The sequence below is a fragment of the Lissotriton helveticus genome, chromosome 2_1 (assembly GCF_964261635.1).
Source record: "Lissotriton helveticus chromosome 2_1, aLisHel1.1, whole genome shotgun sequence".
Lineage (NCBI taxonomy): Eukaryota > Metazoa > Chordata > Amphibia > Caudata > Salamandridae > Lissotriton > Lissotriton helveticus.
Window position 1 is genome coordinate 155,759,449 of NC_136059.1, and position 17,879 is coordinate 155,777,327.

General features: G+C 42.5%; 1 protein-coding gene across 7 annotated transcripts in view; it reads right to left on the reverse strand.

Annotated features, from left to right (window-relative positions):
* RUSC2 (RUN and SH3 domain containing 2) overlaps nucleotides 1–17,879 on the reverse strand; it is a 397,633-nt gene that overhangs the window by 76,432 nt on the left and 303,322 nt on the right. For all 7 annotated transcript variants that reach the window (XM_078674652.1, XM_078674657.1, XM_078674656.1 and 4 more), the window contains 2 exons: nucleotides 8,917–9,060; nucleotides 6,523–6,599 (listed from right to left, as the gene is read on the reverse strand). In XM_078674652.1, the coding sequence (XP_078530778.1) occupies nucleotides 6,523–6,599; nucleotides 8,917–9,060 (221 nt within the window). The remainder of the gene's footprint in view (nucleotides 1–6,522; nucleotides 6,600–8,916; nucleotides 9,061–17,879) is intronic.

Sequence of the window (17,879 nt, forward strand, 5' to 3'; positions counted from 1 at the left end):
ACGGTCCAATTGAAATTCCCAGCGCAATTAAAGATCATGTTTAACAATAAAATGTATTTTGCTAAAACAGTGCAGAAAGTGGATGAGCTCATAGAGAACCTAAAAATGTAATTAACCATCCCAGTTTTTTGTACACATACTTTATCAAATAGATTATGCCTTCCTTACTATATAATTTGGCATGTAGTCGGTGGTAGAAGTAGATAGTGATAGCCTTAAAGTAAGTATAATAATTTTTGGAGCAGTTAGGGCTTGCTTGCAGGCAGAATCTGGACAAGTCCAGGTAAATGGGGGTAGGGTTCTCCAGGGAGGGGTGGGAGGGAGTTTGGGCAGGGGGTTGAGAGCACGGATGTGGGAGCAGTGGGGAAAAAATAAAAAATAAAAATTGCCTCTTACTTTAGCTGAAGTTCAAGTTTTAGTGATTTTTGGTTTGGTACCGGCGTACTGTAGGCTGGGGTAAATTGAAATCCCAGTGTTTCTATCCGCCATGAAAACATTGCATTGTCTATGTCCTGGAATGTGAATGGCCTACGAGTTAAAAGCAGGAGGGAGAAAATCCTACAGTATTTACGAGACTCACCCGCACAAGTATTTATTCTACAAGAAACCCACCAGTTGAGAAAAGAAATGAATGATATCTGTGGGAAGCTCAGGTGGGTGGAACATTGTGCCTGCTCATGTCAGACTGCCAATGAAAGAGGTGTAGCTATTTTAGTAAAAAAACAAGCACATGCTACACTACAAGAAGTAAGAACAGATTCAAGTGGCAGATGGGTGATAACTAAGATTTCTGTAGAGAATGTCCCTATTACAATTGTAGGTTACTATAGCCCCAATCAGGATGATCCTTCAACTTTAAAGACCATGTTTTTTAATCTTTTGGAATTCCCTGATTCAACCATCTTGGCAGGGGATTTCAATATAGTTTTAAGTCCACAATTGGATTAAACATCAAAAAGTAGAGCTACAGTTTCTTCTAAATCTAGGAGCTTCTTAAAAGCGATGATGAAACAACATGCTATTTGTGATATATGGAGAGAGCGATCTGGCACACAGTTGGGCGTATCTTTCTATAACAAAAAATACAGACATAAATCACAAATAGACTACATACGAATTAGTAACGATCTAAGGGGTAAAACAAAGAATATTGGATATTTGACCCCCCACTGTCAGACCATGCAGCGGTCTGGATTGACCTCGATTTAGTAGGTTGTGAACAACAGAGGGTGTGGTCTTTTGACCGCTCACTCCTCTTAGACGATACTGTAACTGGTTATTTGATCCAGGAGGTAAAAGCCTTTTTGGAAATTAATATAGGATCAGCAGACATCATGACTGTATACGCCCTGAAATCTTTTATGAGGGAGCTGATTACGAATAAAACTGTTCATAAGAACAGACAATACAGGCAGGAAATTGCATCTGTGGAACATCAAATGAAGGAGCTGGAGGATAGAATTAAGCATTTAACCGATGAAGAGCAAGAATTAAGAGAGGCGCTAGGAGTAGAATTAGATTCAATAAAAGCCTTTTGGGAAAATATATTTCAAACAAGAATCTCTAATAGGTGGGAGTCGAGCAAGCTCGCCCACTTCGAATATGGTGAGCGGGCCGGCAGGCTACTCGCTTGGAAGGCCAAAACGGAGAGAGTCAGGAATCGCATCAAAGAAATAGAGGACGTACATAGTAACTCATTAATAAGTAGGGCGGAGGAGATGGGAGAAATCTTTCATGCTTATTTTGAGGAATTGTATAAGGATAACAGTGATACTGACAGTCTAACCATACAAGACTGGTTACATCCGATCCAGTTACCTTCTCTTACTACAATTCATCAGGAAAACCTGGAGGCAGAAATAACGCATCAAGAAGTCCGGAAGGCTCCTTTAGATTGTAAAAAGGTTAAAGCTGCCGGGCCAGATGGCCTCCCTGTGGAAATTTATAAAAAATTAGATGAAATAATTATTCCCTTCATGGTGATGTTTAACAAACATTTGGAAGAGGGAGCTCAACCACCTGTCACATGGGGGGAAGCAAATATTACCCTAATTTTAAAACCAGGTAAACCCCCTACAAAATGTGGGTTGTATAGACCAATATCTTTGTTGAATTCAGATGATAAGGTTTTCTCCAAGATATTGGCAGACAGACTCGGGGCATGGTTGGCGAGCTTCTGCATACAGATCAAAAGGGCTTTGTAAAGGGTAGGAATCTCTTTGATCTGACTCATGATTTTATTGGTGCGATAGATTTTGTTTCCACTTTTTCTCTTCCAATAGCGGCCATGACATTGGATGCAACTAAAGCATTCGATAGGGTGGATTGGAAATACCTTATAGTGGTTTTGGAGAAGCTGAACCTGGGGCCAAAAGTTTGCCGTACCATCCCCCTTATATACAGAGAGCCCTCAGCTAGGCTGGTGGTAAACGGCAGAACAACTAGACCATTTAAAATCAAAAGGGGAACCAGACAGGGATGCCCCCTCTCCCCTCTCCTCTTCGACCTATATATAGAGCCGTTTGCCCAGTGTCTTAGGGAAGAGCCAACTATTACACCTTTTAAGAGCGGCTCATGGGAAAGGAAGGTAGCCCTGTATGCCCGCGACATTCTTATTCTTTCGTCGGATCTGGAATCCTCTTTTCCTCGGTGATTGAGTTAGCGAGAGATTTTGGCCGGGTTTCTGGCTATGATGTTAATGCGGATAAAACCAAGCTTATGTCATGGAACCTACCGGGATGCCGATACCAAACCAAAAAAGAGCTGTGTTACTTGGGGATTAAAATTTTCCCAGAAATAGATAAAATAGCAAAAGTCAATCTTACCAATATTTTGAAGGACTGTCAAGAACTCATGAAATCCTGGGTTCACCTCCCATTGTCTATCTTGGGTAGAGTAAATCTCATAAAAATGACAATTTTGCCAAAGGTAACTGTTCTATTTAACACCATCCCTTTGAATTTCGAGAAAGCACTGTTAGATAAATTCCAACAATCTAATAATTCTTTTGTTTGGGCTTCCAAAGCTGTTAGAATATCATGGAGGAAGGGAGAAAGGTGGCCTGGCACTCCCTGATATTCAATACTATGCTTGGGCCTTCCAGCTAACACACTCCAGAATGCTGCTAAAATCACCTGACTCTTCAGGGAGAGGTAAAATGTTTTTAGCCACGTTGGAAGAATTGGGGTTCATGAAGGCTTTTTTGTTTGAGTATGGGGACAACACATTTTTCGAAAAAGTCAGACTGAAAGTTCTAAGTGGCACAGCTTAAATATGGGCTAGGATCAAAAAACTAACAGGTCTTGAATATTACTCAAGGCTGGCTCCTATGTGGAACTCCCAGTTGTCTAAAAGATCAGCTGGCAGTTCCTCTCAAAACAGCGGGGCTACTGGTATGGGGGGATCTTGCAGTTTATGGATCTCTCTTACCATGTGCCACGTTAAATGATAAGTTGGAGGGGGGCATATCAAAGTTCAAGTACTTACAGTTATTAGGTTGGTCTCAGAATTTAAAGAGCTCGTTAGGCCGGGGGAATCCCCTCGAAGAACATCTGGTTAACAAGCTTGTAGGGAAGAAAGAGATTTATTTTTTCTATTGGGCTATTGAAGAGGCTATTGATGGCGAGTTCAAGCTAGCCGAGGAGTTATGGGTGGGTGCCATTCCGGAGATAGACTAGGAGGATCTGTGGAAGACCTCTGTGGAAGACCTCTTATAATATTCTCTTCTCAGTCGTGAAGCCAGCCTGGCTGAGGAGGAATCATTATTTCACGACACACAGAGCTTACTTTTCCCCGAAAAGGCTTTCCAAAATTTCTAAAGGCCCACCTGCAAGGTGTAAAAAAATTAATTTGGAAAGTGTCCCGGATGTGCATATGTTCTGGGCTTGCCTGTCTCTTTTGAAATTCTGGAGAGAAGTTGGAGACTGTTTAACTGCTATTTTGGGATTTGTGATACACATTTCCCTTAAACTTATCATTTTTGGCATATCTAGTGACTTCTCTGGCCCGATAGAGATTTTCTATTTTTTGCTATGCTGTTGGCCAGACGGGAAATATGTAACAGATGGGTCGAGACAAAACCTCCAACACAGTCAGAGTGGTTATCCTCGCTATATAAAACCTCTAAAATAGATCTGGCCCGACTGAAGAACTCTAAGAAGCGTGTCATTTGGAACAGCTTGCTAAATTGGACTTCGGTCTGAGTAGGTTTTTTTTTGTTGGCCTATGATTAAGCTTCAGTGGAACTCTCAGACTGTGCTGGAGAGAGCGGTAACCTTTCAGGCTTCGGCTTGTCTAGCCACCGGCTTCAGTCTTAAATCCTGAAGAGAGTGCAACCAACCTCTCCTTAATAACGGGAGGGCAGCAACTGGAGGGAAGTAGTTTTTTTTGCTACTGGTAGGCGTGGGACGAAGGGCGGAAACGATCATCGCACAGCCTACTTCTCTTGTTTGAGTAGCAGTGGCAGCCTTCTGATCTTCTGTTAGCTGAGGTTTTGAGGCGAATGAGGAAAAAAGAATTGAAAAAAACCCCAAAACATTGGCTTTAGAGGGAGCTGTTCTCTGAAGGGTGAAAGGGGAAACTCTTTTACTTGATTGAGTAGGTGGGGCTGTCTCTGGACCTAACTTGTCTTTGAATCTTTTACATGTAAAGCTGTTTTGGCACATACAGGACTCAATGTCTTTGAGGGCTTTTGATCCCACACAGAACTAGGCTTTATTGCTATGACACATAGATACATTCATTTTAATATTTGTTTATGCTGTGGGTGTTGGGAGCATGATTGGGAATGGGTAGGTTTTGTGGTCAGCACACAGGACTTGGGTTGGAGGGAAGGTGTTGTCTTGTCTTTTAAGTCATCTTTGAAGAAAGTTTCGGAACACTGACATTGGACTGGGCTTGTAAGACTGAAGCTATTGACTATGTCCAGGAATTATATGCCCAAGAGAACTGAGTAATCTACTGATCAAAATGTGAAGTATACTGCTGGTATAGCCACTAGGAGGTGGCTAATGGGCACATTTTAGTCAACAAGGTGGGGAAAACATGATCAAGAATGGCATTAACCAGACCAAGGGATGGTTTCATAGGTGTTTCTTGAGAGAAGGTGAGATAAGGGTGTTTTGTGTATCATGTTTACCCCTTGGCTTCACCTCATTTATCTGTTGGGTAGTCCAGGATTCATGCAACATTAAGGCAATACTTAACTGTTGTCTTGGGCACCCCTATCATAGGACTCCAGTTGTAACTGAGGGACTTAAAAATGACTGTGCTGCTTGCGAAGCGGCAAAGCATCGCCATGCCTATACTGGCCTACTTTTCTTTGTCAGAATGTCTGGTTAAGGTTGGCCACAGAAGTTCATTTGTAGGGTATTTTATTGACTCTTCATGAGAAGCTTAGAAGTTAAAATATGAGCATTCATTTTGCTCTGGTTAGAGTGATTTCAGATCTGCAACTTGTGCTTTTTCCCCGCACCATTTTGGCCATGCCAAGCCTGGTTTAAATTGTTTGGTCAAACCCACCACATACCAGGTTTGGGCACCTTGGAATGGGCAGAAACATGTGCATTTAATATTGTATCGTCCAGTGAGAAGTCTAAAGGGCGGAACAGTGTGTTAATACTGCACCTGAAAGATACTGTACCCAGTGGTTACACAATCTGTGGCTGCCGTACAAGTAGAATGGTCTAGTTTCACAGTGAAATCAGGATCTCAAGCACCCTTGGACCTACACCTACCATTAAACAAACTCAGCGCACCGCAATCTATCTGCAGACGTAGGGATGACGGCCCAGCCTTAGATTGTTGCTCTTTTACTAATGCATATTTTTTACTCCCAGGCCTCCTTCACTGGGAAAAGTGATTCTTCCATTTGTTGGGTAACCTGTGCCTCTTTGTCCCTATGTTAACACCATTCATCTCAGTAAAGTAAAGTCCACATTTGTAAAGCGCACAATCACCCGTAAGGGTCTCTAGGCGCTGGGGGCCGTCGGGAAGATTAAGCGAGCTATTGCCCAGAGTCACATGGTGCTGGGCTAACCTGCCGCCGGAGCCGGGGATCGAACCGTGGTCCCCAGATTCCAGCGATAGTCGCCCTGGCCGCGGCGCCACACCTCTTCCCGCTCATAACTGCTTTAGGAGAGAACGGACATACATGGCAACATTTGCACTAGAGAGTTGAGCACCAAAATCTCAGAAAACAATAAAAATGCAGTCCTTTTAAAGTACCTCAGTTGTTCAGGCAGGCTAGAAACAATCACTAGAAGCACAGGGGCTATTTGATGGAGTGTTAATCTTACAGCCTCCAGCAAATACCAGCTATCAGCAAACACCAGTAATCAGCAGCGATGCTGACTGCTCATGTAAAGTATGCATTACCCATAGGAAGCAGAGTGAATTGAAAATATTTCATTACATTGGAGCAAAGAAGCTGCATTCTTTTTTATGTTGCTTGTCTGTCACATAGCACTCAAGAATACACATACAAATGTCATCAATGATCCATCTATGAAGTCCATACATTACCTTCACCCCAGGATCTCGACTCGTTCCGAAGTGTGCGACTATCAGGTCCACAGCGGTGTTAATGGCTTTCACCAGACCTGAAGAATAAACAGACTTTTTAGTATTTCAAAAGAACTGGAACAAATTGTCTCTAAAACATGGCTCTTAACCTGTGGTCTGGGAAACTCCGAGGTCCGCAATGCCTACTCAGGAGCTCCCTGACTTCTTAGAAAATGTAATAATATTAACAGATTAATAAGGTATAAATAATTATTAAAGCAAAGTGTAAAACTGAATATTTTTAAATGTTCTGTAAATCTGAAGAAATTTAAAATTGGAGGTTAAAATTAAGTTGATATCCTCTTATTTGTTCGTGGAACAAGGGGAAATGTCTCAAACAGAATATAGTATGGACAACGATGGGAGGCCTCAATTGAAGTTAGAAAAGTTCCAAACTTCTCATTATAACTAAAGATTTAATTTGTTTTATATTTGTTTGTGAATTAAGTAACATATTTCCACATTTGTGTATTTCTTTGATGAATGATTGCGTCTGTATGTTTGTGTATTGTTTTGCAGTTCAAGAAATCATCGAAATTGCTTAGGACCGGGTCCTCAGATTTTAATAGTGATTCAAAGTGGGTTCCCGGATTCCAATAATGATTCAGGGGGTTTACCGGAGCCCGGTAGTCATTAAGATGGGGGTCCCCAGCAGTCAATACGTAAAAACCACTGCTCTATAACGGATATATGATGGAACCCCGCATGCACTTTACTCCGCAGTCATTTACTCCGACTGCGACGTTACCACGCATTCCTTTACCACACGAGTTGTTACAACGACTTGCCTTGGTGGGGTGCTGGACATTGGGATAGTATACATTTCTATTTCACTCAATTCAGTATATCAGTAGGGAAGGTGTTGAACTTAAAATCCAACACCAGTCCAACAACATGCACTCTAAAGCAAGTTGTTGTAACGACTTGCATGGTAAAGGAACGCAGGTAACGTCGCAGTCGGGTAGTGACTGCAGAGTAAAGGCAGGTTGGGTTCTGCCTACTGGGTGAAGGATATTTCCTCTCTAAAACACATCTTGGGATTCTTTGGTACAGCAGTAGTAAGGGCACTTGGATACATGGTTCCCAGGTGGGGCCGAACCCTCTCTCCCTTCTTTTCAGGGGTTCTGCATGGATATGCACTTAACCCTCTCCAAACCTCCATTTATATTACTCTCTGTCCTTCAACAATAAGCTTGTCACTTTTGTGTTTGTAATTCTCAGATTCTTGCATCTTTCTCTTTCTTGTGTTTCTTCAATGAAGTTATTTCTGTCTGTCTTTGGTTGAAACCCTCACTCTTTTAGTTTTTACCTTAGTACCAGCTACAGCCAAAATCCTCCTCTTTCCTGCTCCTTACTTTCATGCTCTTCCTGCATGGTTCTCTCATTTCCACTCACCGCTCCCTCACTATGTGCCCCCTCTCATCGCAGGAGCCCGTTTTTCCTTCTCTAGCCTGACTACTTACTTTAATCGCACCTGTCAACCCAGCGCTGAGACATTCACAAAGCTTCTCTTTTATTGACACCCAAGCATGCAATATCCTGATCTCCCTGCTCATCCTCAAGCAACCTACTCTACCTTTCTCTTTAAACCCATTACTCAGTATGTAAGGTTTTTTTAATTTATATATTAATAAATGGTATCAAATGGTTGGCGTTGGGAGCATGTGGGTTCTACCACCTCCAATGATAGTTTCTAATATCTTAATCAAATCATAATGTTTCTGATTAACCAAGATTTCTCCGTGAATATGTCACTTATATCTGAATTTTGACCTCACTGAGAAATCTTTATGCATCGATAAAAATCATCAAAACAGAGGGAGAGACAGGGAGAAAGGTCACTCAGTGTTCCACGACCAGCCAGAGGAAATAGCCTCTTGATGGACAAACACAATCACAGATCATAGGTGAAGGAGGGCACTTCTACAGACCCGAAAAAATGCAGCCCCTTAAAATAATCATCCGTTTTGTTTAAAATCTATTATATTGTACATGAATGAATGAGTTTTCTGATTTCAAAGATGTTATCAATAGACGCACACCATCTTCTGGTCTATGAGCTTTATCATAACTCTGTTTACAGGAAGCGTTGAATGATTAGATTGTAAACATCAAATTCTACTTTTAAAGATCATTTAGGCATGCTTCATTATGTGGGTGCATAGTTTATGTATCTTTCAGCATATTAATGCTATATATTTGATTAACTAATGTGCACCTTATACGTGCATTGCTCAATTTCAGTCTAATTTGGTGATCTCAAAGAAACAGTTAGGGAAATGCTGCTGTGTACATCCGACCTTTTTTGGGGTGAGGGGGGTTCATTATTTGAACAGGGTAAACATACAACTTTACCTTTCTTCTGTAACAAGTCGATGGAGACTGATTCTGTGGTGCTGTCGGGCGACAGGCAGAACTCAGCAGGAGGCTTCTCTGCCACTGAGAAGTAATCTGGGAAGAAGTCACTGTAGTTAATCTGGAGTTGTCTCACAGAGTGCCCTGTGGGAGCCAGTAAGAAGCAGACATCAGGAGGGAGCATTATCCTTTCAGGTATCAGGACAGCTTTGCTGAAGATTATCATCAATTGATGTGCATGACACAAAAGGATAATTAATGCAACTGACAACATGTGTGGGTCAATGAATGCAGTGAAACAAAAATGAATTCATTAACAATCATCATGAGACAGTGTGTGCTGTGAGGTTGTAGTTATAAGGCATGGCTTTCACTGATTTGTATTCCATGACAGCTAAAAAAAAAACCTCTAAAATTTCTAAACACTACTCGAAAAATTCTTTGGTCCATCTAATGTTATATAAAATCATCAAACAGAAATATGATTTAATTGCCTTTCGATTACCATTCACAACTGTAAGCAGGGTGTTTTAGAATGGTGTCAGGAATTATGATTTGAGATTGTTATATATAATACCCAACATAGCTTATTCTTCAGTAAGCAGATCAGTCTCATAGGCTGGAAACTATGCATGGATATTTTTTTGCTTGGGATTATGTAAAGAAAGCAGAATTGTGTAGTCCACAGTGGGCAACCTCAAGAGATAACTGTGTTCAATGAAAAATTGCAAAGTATGGTTCCTGGAAAGTATTCCTGGAAATTACAGAAATTAGTCCATTATTGATATGACTAAAATTAGGTGAGGATGGTGATGTCTTGGGCAAATTCATAATGGAGAGAGATAAATGATTTGATCATTGAGTTGTGTAAGGTTAGTTGATCATTATAGATGCCTGGAGTTAATTGATAATGGTGATGGCGAAGGGCAGTTAATAAAGGAGATGGATATGACTAACGTTAGGTGATGACAAAGATAACTAAAACAAATTGATTAAGGAGATGTCTAAGGATAATTGATCACGAAGATAGCTAAAGTTAGGTGAAGGTACAGATGGCTAAATGTAGTTCATTGCGATCATGAAAATGACTAAAGTTAGTTGGCAAAGAAGATGTCTAATGTTAGGTGACTATTAATCGTAAAACCACTAAGGTCATGAAGATAAGTAACCGCAGGCGGCACAATTATACTTGATGCCGGTGTAACCAGCAGCTAGACTATACCAAGGAGTATAAATATCTGAGTATTTTATTTAACGATATAGAAATGATTCTTCCACATATACAAAGGAATTAAGATGGAAAAGTAGTTCTTTACTCACTGCCTTTTAACTCTTAAAAGATCTGTGGTCGGCATAAGTCTTTAACCTTTGTTAAAGGTTATCACTTTCAAATTGTTTCAAACGCTAGCATATGGCAGTGAAGCACTCCGGGGAGGGATGTAGCTTTTCTTGATATAGTCAATTCAAAAATCCATAGGCATCTCTTTCGCTTACCAGTCAACGCCTCCCCAGACCAAATTAGTTTAGAATTTGGGCTGGCAAATCAGTCAATTGGAAGGATGGGGGCTTATCTTAAATCGTGGCACTAACTAAGAGCATCGTCTGATGACACATTAAGCAAAACCTTATGGTTAGAGTTTTCCAGAAATTAAAGTTCTCCTGCTCGGCTTTATCTAGAACCTGCGATTACCACTCTTGGAGTATGAAAACTATAGGATCTTAACATTGCACCTGCAGTCTTTAAATAAAAAAACTATAAATCGCCTAACAAGGAAGTAATCAGCAATTAAGGATAAAGATTTACTATCAAAAGGTCACATGGCTTGATGACTTTAAATGACTATAAAACCCTCAAACTACAGAGCTATTTATCTGAAGTCTGGATCCAGCACTTGAAGAAGAAATGTATGGGGTTCCGTTTTGGTCATCTACCTGCACAGCTGCACACTTTACTCTGGCTTCGGAATGAGGTCACAAATTCCTGCCTTCTATGTGGGACAGGAGTCGAAGGCTTGATCAACCTTTTATGTATTTGCCCTAAACTTTTAATTGAAAGGAGGGGTATCCTAGGAATGCCTTTTAAAATCCAGGACATACGATCATGCAGACTAGCACGTTTAGCCTGCATCAAATCCCTGTGCACACTGTTAAACTGTAAATTTACCACAGTTTATTTATGAAAGTGGGCCTTAAACCTAATGTGAAGGGGGAATCCCCCTTCCCAGGACCTAATAGTTAAGGAAGTACCTCCCTCTGTCTAATGAAATTGCATTTCACTCTGTGGCCAGAATATCAGTCTGACTGTTCAATATACTCATTTATCTTTACAGATATCTTAAAGGCAAAAATCTTTGCTGGTATCTTTTTAGTTTGTAATGTTTTTATAATTTGGAGTCTGAGGAATTGATATATTGTTTAATATTTTACAGATTCTGTCTGACTAATCAATATACTTTTCCATATTTGACAGATATCTGAAAGGAAAAATTTTTTTTTTTTTTTTTTAAATATCTTCATTTGGTTTTTCTCAACAATTACCCACTCCCCAACCCCACCCACTCCCTCCACATATTTGTATATGCTCATGATATCCACATTTCATCATTTTCATAAACAGTTTACAAATTAATGTTCACCTTACCCAAAGGATGCATACAATGAAATAATCTTCCTCATGAATCATAAGAGATTACTTTGGGTTTTACACCAATCCATTAGAGGGGTCCAAATTCTCAACCCCTGTTTGCGCTCTTTCATGCCTTTCCTTTCACTTACCTGAAGGCAGCACTGGGACGCCGCCACCGCTGAGAGTCATTGGGAGCCAAAACAAGAAAGCAGAACCCACGCCGCCACCGGCCGAGAGTCAGCTGTACCATCTTTCGCGCCGCCGCTCCGGGACCACAACTCCCGGCAGGCTTTGCGGCGGCGCGCACCGCTGACGACGCGCCCGCACCAGGAGGTGCACAAAAGCGGCGCAGAGGCCCGCTTCGCGGGACGCCGGGCAAAGGGCGGGCCCTCTACGACCCTCTGAGGCCAGAAGAGGCTGGGCTGGGCCACCCCCCTTACTCCACATTCACAACTGAGCAGGTAAACATTCATTGCTGTACTGCTCTCTTCCAATTCTAAGTGAGTGGGCTCCTGCAAGAACTAAACACAATTATACTCCTTTTCTAGTGCCACGTATACCACCCTGACTCGAGGTAGCATGAGGAAGGGACCAAAAACTGTTAGGATGCCTACCCTTCGATCGAACAACAAACATAAGGAGGCTACCCCTCAACCTGTCCCCACTCTTACAGCAATTGATATCATGCTGCAACAGACTATAGGGGCTGTATCCACTGCTATAGCCAACACAGAAAGGAGGATATCCTTACCTCCCATAACACTTGTGCACGACTCGCAGGATGCAGTAGATGATCCTTTGGTAACAACTCTAGACGTCAACGATGAGTCAGATCTTAGTCTTGGGGTTACTGCCTCCTTTGCCGAGCTCCCGTGTGCTCAGCCCCACACTGAGGTAATAGGGGATTTAGAAAACATCCAGTCAGATTTAAGTCCTGCACGGGTTTGCGGAATGGTGAACTCAAGTAACACAGTCTCTGAAAAAGCTAGTGCACTCAGTGCACACAAGAAGAAGAAAAAGGCCAAACACAACACGTTAAACCACAACTTAGTGGCCCCAATCACTAATTCCTCACCAGGCATACCTTGCTGGGTAGCAAACATGGTAGCTGACCTCAAAGCAGACCTTGAGGACACGATTATTGCCCACATTAAGCCACTCATGTCAAAAATCGACAGACTGACATCCTTAATCAACACCAAAGGGTTGGGTCCCAACAAGCAAGTGGGTAACGAGGGCACACTAACTAAAGCGGGCACACTACCTAAAGGCGGGTCTAAAGAGGGATCAAAAGGAGGAACCACCAGCAATCTACCTAAAGATAATCCAGTACACTCCAACCTGCACCCAGCTGATAAAGCTATGCAACATCCGGCCCAAACTGGGAAGAAAGCTGCTGCAGCCCTGAATGCCAATACTGCTAGTACCACTCTGCAGGCTCATCATAATTCAGGAAATGGAAATCCCCCCAATTTCTGTAGATAAAGACGGCCAAATCACAAAAAAGAGCACAAGCACTGCTACTCCCCTAACAAAAAACCAAGAGGCTAAGGCAAGACCGGCACGTTTTAAGACAATCAACCTGCCGCCTGAAGCCTCGCCCTTTGTGGTCGCACTAACAGGAGTCCCACCTATGAAGGAGGGAAAAAGGGAAACCCAAATTGAGCTAAGAAACAAATGTGCTCAATGGCTACAGCTAAATAGACCCCTACCTCCTAACATCTCTGGGGAAATTCTTGCGGTCAGAAGAGGGGAATGGATAGGCAGAAACATAAAAACTATAGCAGGGGATATCATAACCATCAATTTTAGAGATACAGCGGCAGTGAACTACATATGCAATGCACCCCCTAGTGGAATTAACACACAAATCCACCCTGTCCATCTCTCGTACTTCTATCCGTCCATACCTCAAAGACAAATCCCGAGAAATAGAATACCCATGAGCAGGAACAAGTACCCCAACATAGCTTCCAGCATTGGCGACTACCCTGGCAGGCCTCCCTTGAGTTTGATCCTTTTACTTCTCAGTTTGCACACTGGAATAGGTTCTGCGCTTTGGATGAGGTGGATTGACTCATATTTGAGGAAACTACCCTCCCACCATTGGACACGAGACAGGGGGAGGAAGGGCACATGTCGAAGGAAACTCCAATCTTGCGCCCCTACCTTGCCCCTGTAGTAGAGTCCAGCAAAATCCAGCCAACACCTTCAATTGCTCCCTCGCCGCTAGTACATTGTCTGGGCCCCCAAAATAAAAATAATTATAATGGTCATGACCCCAAGGGCTCACTGAAGATTCTTAGCTGGAACCTAGCAGGTATTCATAGGAAACTGGCCTCACCAGAGTGGAATGACCTAGTGGAGGCGCACAAAATCTGCTTGTTCCTGGAGACCTGGAGCCTAGAATCACTCCATTGAGTTGGTTATGTTACATACTTTGTGCCTGCAATAAAAGCCAAAAACGGGAAGGGTCGCCCCTCGGGGGGCCTGCTCATTTGGGTAAGCATTTCCCTTAACTGCTCTATAACACCCAAGCAGGTTAATAGCCTTGATATTCTAGGAATTTCCTTGAGAGGTTCTTGTAGGGGGATAATCCTTGCTTTGTATAATGTTTATATCAGAGGTACCAATCATGGGTCTTTGTCCCCGATAGTAACCACCCTTGAAGCAGAACTTAGAGAAAATGCTGAGGGTGCTCAAACTTTGGTTGCGGGGGATTTTAATTGTACTTATGAGCCACTCCCTATGGACGATAATATGGACCTAGGTGAGGATGACGCAAGATGGGGTATTCCAGCTTTAACCATCCCCCCGATTAAAAGATGGACCCGTAGTGCAATTCAGTTAAATGCTCTGACATTGGAGTTTGGTTTAAGAGCCACAAATGGCCGCACAATTTCAGATCATTTAGGAGCTGCTACTTTTAACAGAGTCAATCATACTTCAAGGATTGATTATATTCTGTTGGACTTTAAATTATGGGGATTAGTGCAGGATATGGTAGTCTTACCCACTGTGGAAAGCGATCATAATTCGTTCTCTTTATCTCTAATAGACCCCTGGCCCAATAATCCACCGGCAGTACCCTTTAAACAAACTCATAAAATCTCTGTCTCCTCCTGTGGAAGACGCCTGAAGTGGAACAAAATCTCTACTGATGAAACCAAACTTGCTATCATCAACGAATTACTCATGGCCTCACAAGCGGAACTGGATACTAGTAATCCGGCTTCGCTAACTGAAATAGCAACACCCATCTTTGAGGCAACACTCAGGTCCATAGGGGATGTATTCCTGAAAAAGGGCAGTACAGAGAGGAATGTGGTACTTCGGAATCCTAAGGGCAAGCACGATTGGTACACATCCACATGCAGAAAGGCAAAGTCGCTCCTGATCAAGGCTATTAGAGGCAAATCCCAAATGTTGATACAGATAGCCAGGAAAGAGCACAAGCGAACATTGGTATGTGCAAAAAAAGAGTGGGAAGAAGAGTACTGGCGCACTCTAAAAGAGGCGAGCCTAAAAAAAGATCCAAAGTGCTTTTGGGACACAATTAGAGCCAGAAACAGACCGGACAGTGACCTCATTACCTGTAACATCTCCAGCCAAGCGTGGGTTGACCACTTCTCAAAACTATATACTCGCCAACCAGGCCTTAACACTATAGATGAACCCAATGATGATCAGGGATGGGAGACGGCCTTAACTACAATCCAAATGGATTGGGTGACTCATTCAGTAGAGCCTGACTTCACAATAAAAGAAGTGGAGTATGCCATAAGCACCATCATGCCCTAAAAGGCGGCAGGTCCGGATGGCATTCCTGGAGACCTGCTGCGGTCAGACATTCTGAAATGGGGGAAATTCATTCATCACCTGCTTAGTGCCATCTGCAGGGGTGCTTCGATTCCCACATCTTGGAAAGGGGCGGAGGTTGTCCCTGTCTTTAAAAAAGGTGCTAGGGATGACCCGTCCAACTACAGACCCATAAGCCTGTTGGACATCAGCCAAAAAGTAGTTGGCAAGGTCTTATTGGTTAGAATATTGGAGTGGATTAATGATAACAATATTCTCTCTGATTGCCAGGCAGGATTCAGAGCAGGCACTGGCACAATCGAACAAGCCTTTAGATTGATGCTGGTTTACTGGAAGGTGGTGGTCATAGGCAAGGGCAGTCTTTATCTGGCCTTTATCGATTTAAAGACTGCCTTTGACCTAGTACCCAGGGAAACCCTATGGAGAGTTCTTGCGGAGATGGGGATGCCACACTACATTCTTTCGCTACTTATAAGGCTCCACGAAAACAGCTTCGCCCAGATTAGATGGGGCACAGAAGGCCAAAAAACTAGTAGTATCCCGGTCGAGAGAGGGGTCCGCCAGGGATGCGTTTTAGCTCCCACTCTTTTTTCTTTATATATCAACGGAGTGGTTGAGCACCTTCGGAAAGATCCTTCAGATGAACCATCCCTGGCGGGGGAGCGTATACCCACCCTTCTCTTTGCAGATGATACGCTTTTGATATCCAAAACCCCAATGGGCCTTCAAAAACTTCTCAATAACTTTCAGTCCTTCTGCACAGAATGGGGCCTAGTAATCAATACTGACAAAACGAAATACCTTGTTATGAATACCCCCAAAAAATCTGTATGTCCCCCGAAATTGAATGCTGTACCTTTGGGGAGGGTAGAAGTATTTGACTACCTAGGCATCCGCTTGTCGCACAATATGCAGTGGGCCCTTAACCAAGACAAAATGTTGTTAGCTCACAAGAGGGTAACAGGAGCTCTCTTGAAAGAACAGCGCTCCTGTGCATTTAGACCTATAGCTCCTGTCATTGAAATCTATACAGCAAAGGGGGTTAGCTCGGCTCTTTATGGGGCAGAACTATGGGGCTCATGTATTACCAACGAACTGCCAAGATCTGAGAGGAAGTTCTGGAGGGCCATCATGTCACTTCCCCAAGGCACTCCCATGGTTCCACTAATGCTCGATCTAGGATGCCGACCCATTGAAGATCTAGCTAAGTTCCGGCCTCTTCTGCTTTGGGCCCGTCTGTGGCGAGTCCCGGAGCTTGCCAAATATGTGCAAGGGCTTCTAGAAATAATGGCATCACCAGGATGGCATAGAATCAAATGGTTAAGAGATACGAAATCCCTCTTGTTCAACTTGGGTCTAAGCGAAGCCTGGACAAATAGATCTTCCCCCCCAAAGGCAACGCTCAAGAAGCTCTATTGGAACTGGATCCTGGCCCAACGGAGCACCAATTGCTCTCTGGGTAGATTCACGGAGGATTTCTTGAAATTTAAGGACCTACCACTTCGGGAACTCTATTTAGACATCATTGAGAAACCATTTGATAGGGCCCTTTATTTCAAATTTAGAACAGGAACTCTCCCATTGCATGCCTTTACATCCCGGTGGAAATCGCCAGCCCAAACTACAGAGTACTGCCTAGCATGCACATCTAGACCAGAGACAGTGGCGCATTTTCTGCTTGAATGCCGGGAGTATGCCCTACCGAGGAAAAAATGGCTCAAGCATCTGTGCCGCCTGTTGGGGACCAGGCGCCATGAGGAGGCACTACGCATATTAATGTCAGACTGTCGCGCCTTGTACGTTTGCACTCTTTCCAAATTTTTATCATGGGCATGGTCCATCAGAAGCAAAAGGCTAAAATCAACTGTTTAATCTTTTTTTAACTATCTATTTATGAAATGCTTCTCTTAAATGAAATCGAAACTTTTTAATATTGTCTTCAACTAAATTGTTGTATTTTCCTTCCCCTATTTTAATCAAATGAATTTATGTATTTTTATCGTGAAGCTTTTATGATAACTTTTATCGAAATAAAGCCTTTTTGACTTGACTTGAAATAGCAATTTCCAAATTAAAGATTGCTAGTAGTATGAATACTCAAAGAATGAGCTGGGAGTGCTAAGTTTTCTCAAAAAAAGTACAATCGTTTAATCACAATTGACACACAAATAAATCAATAATCAAGCAATGCTACAATAACGGAAACAATGTAATTCTTGTGTTCCAAATGACTTTAATGTAAGGCTAACGATGAACCAGAGTTCATCGAGCATAGAATATTTGGATGTGACATTAATGGCGGATGGGGAGAAAATACAAAGTAAATTGTTTAGAAAAGAGACTGCCACCAACTCTATCTTGAGGGCAGACAGTTTTCACCCAAGAGCTGTTATCACAGGTATACCATATGGAGAAATGGTCCGGGTTAGAAGAATTGTAGTTGTGAGGAAGACTACTCTATGGAATTAAACAAACTACAGGAAAGACTCAGTAGGAGAGGTTATGCCAACAAAGATTT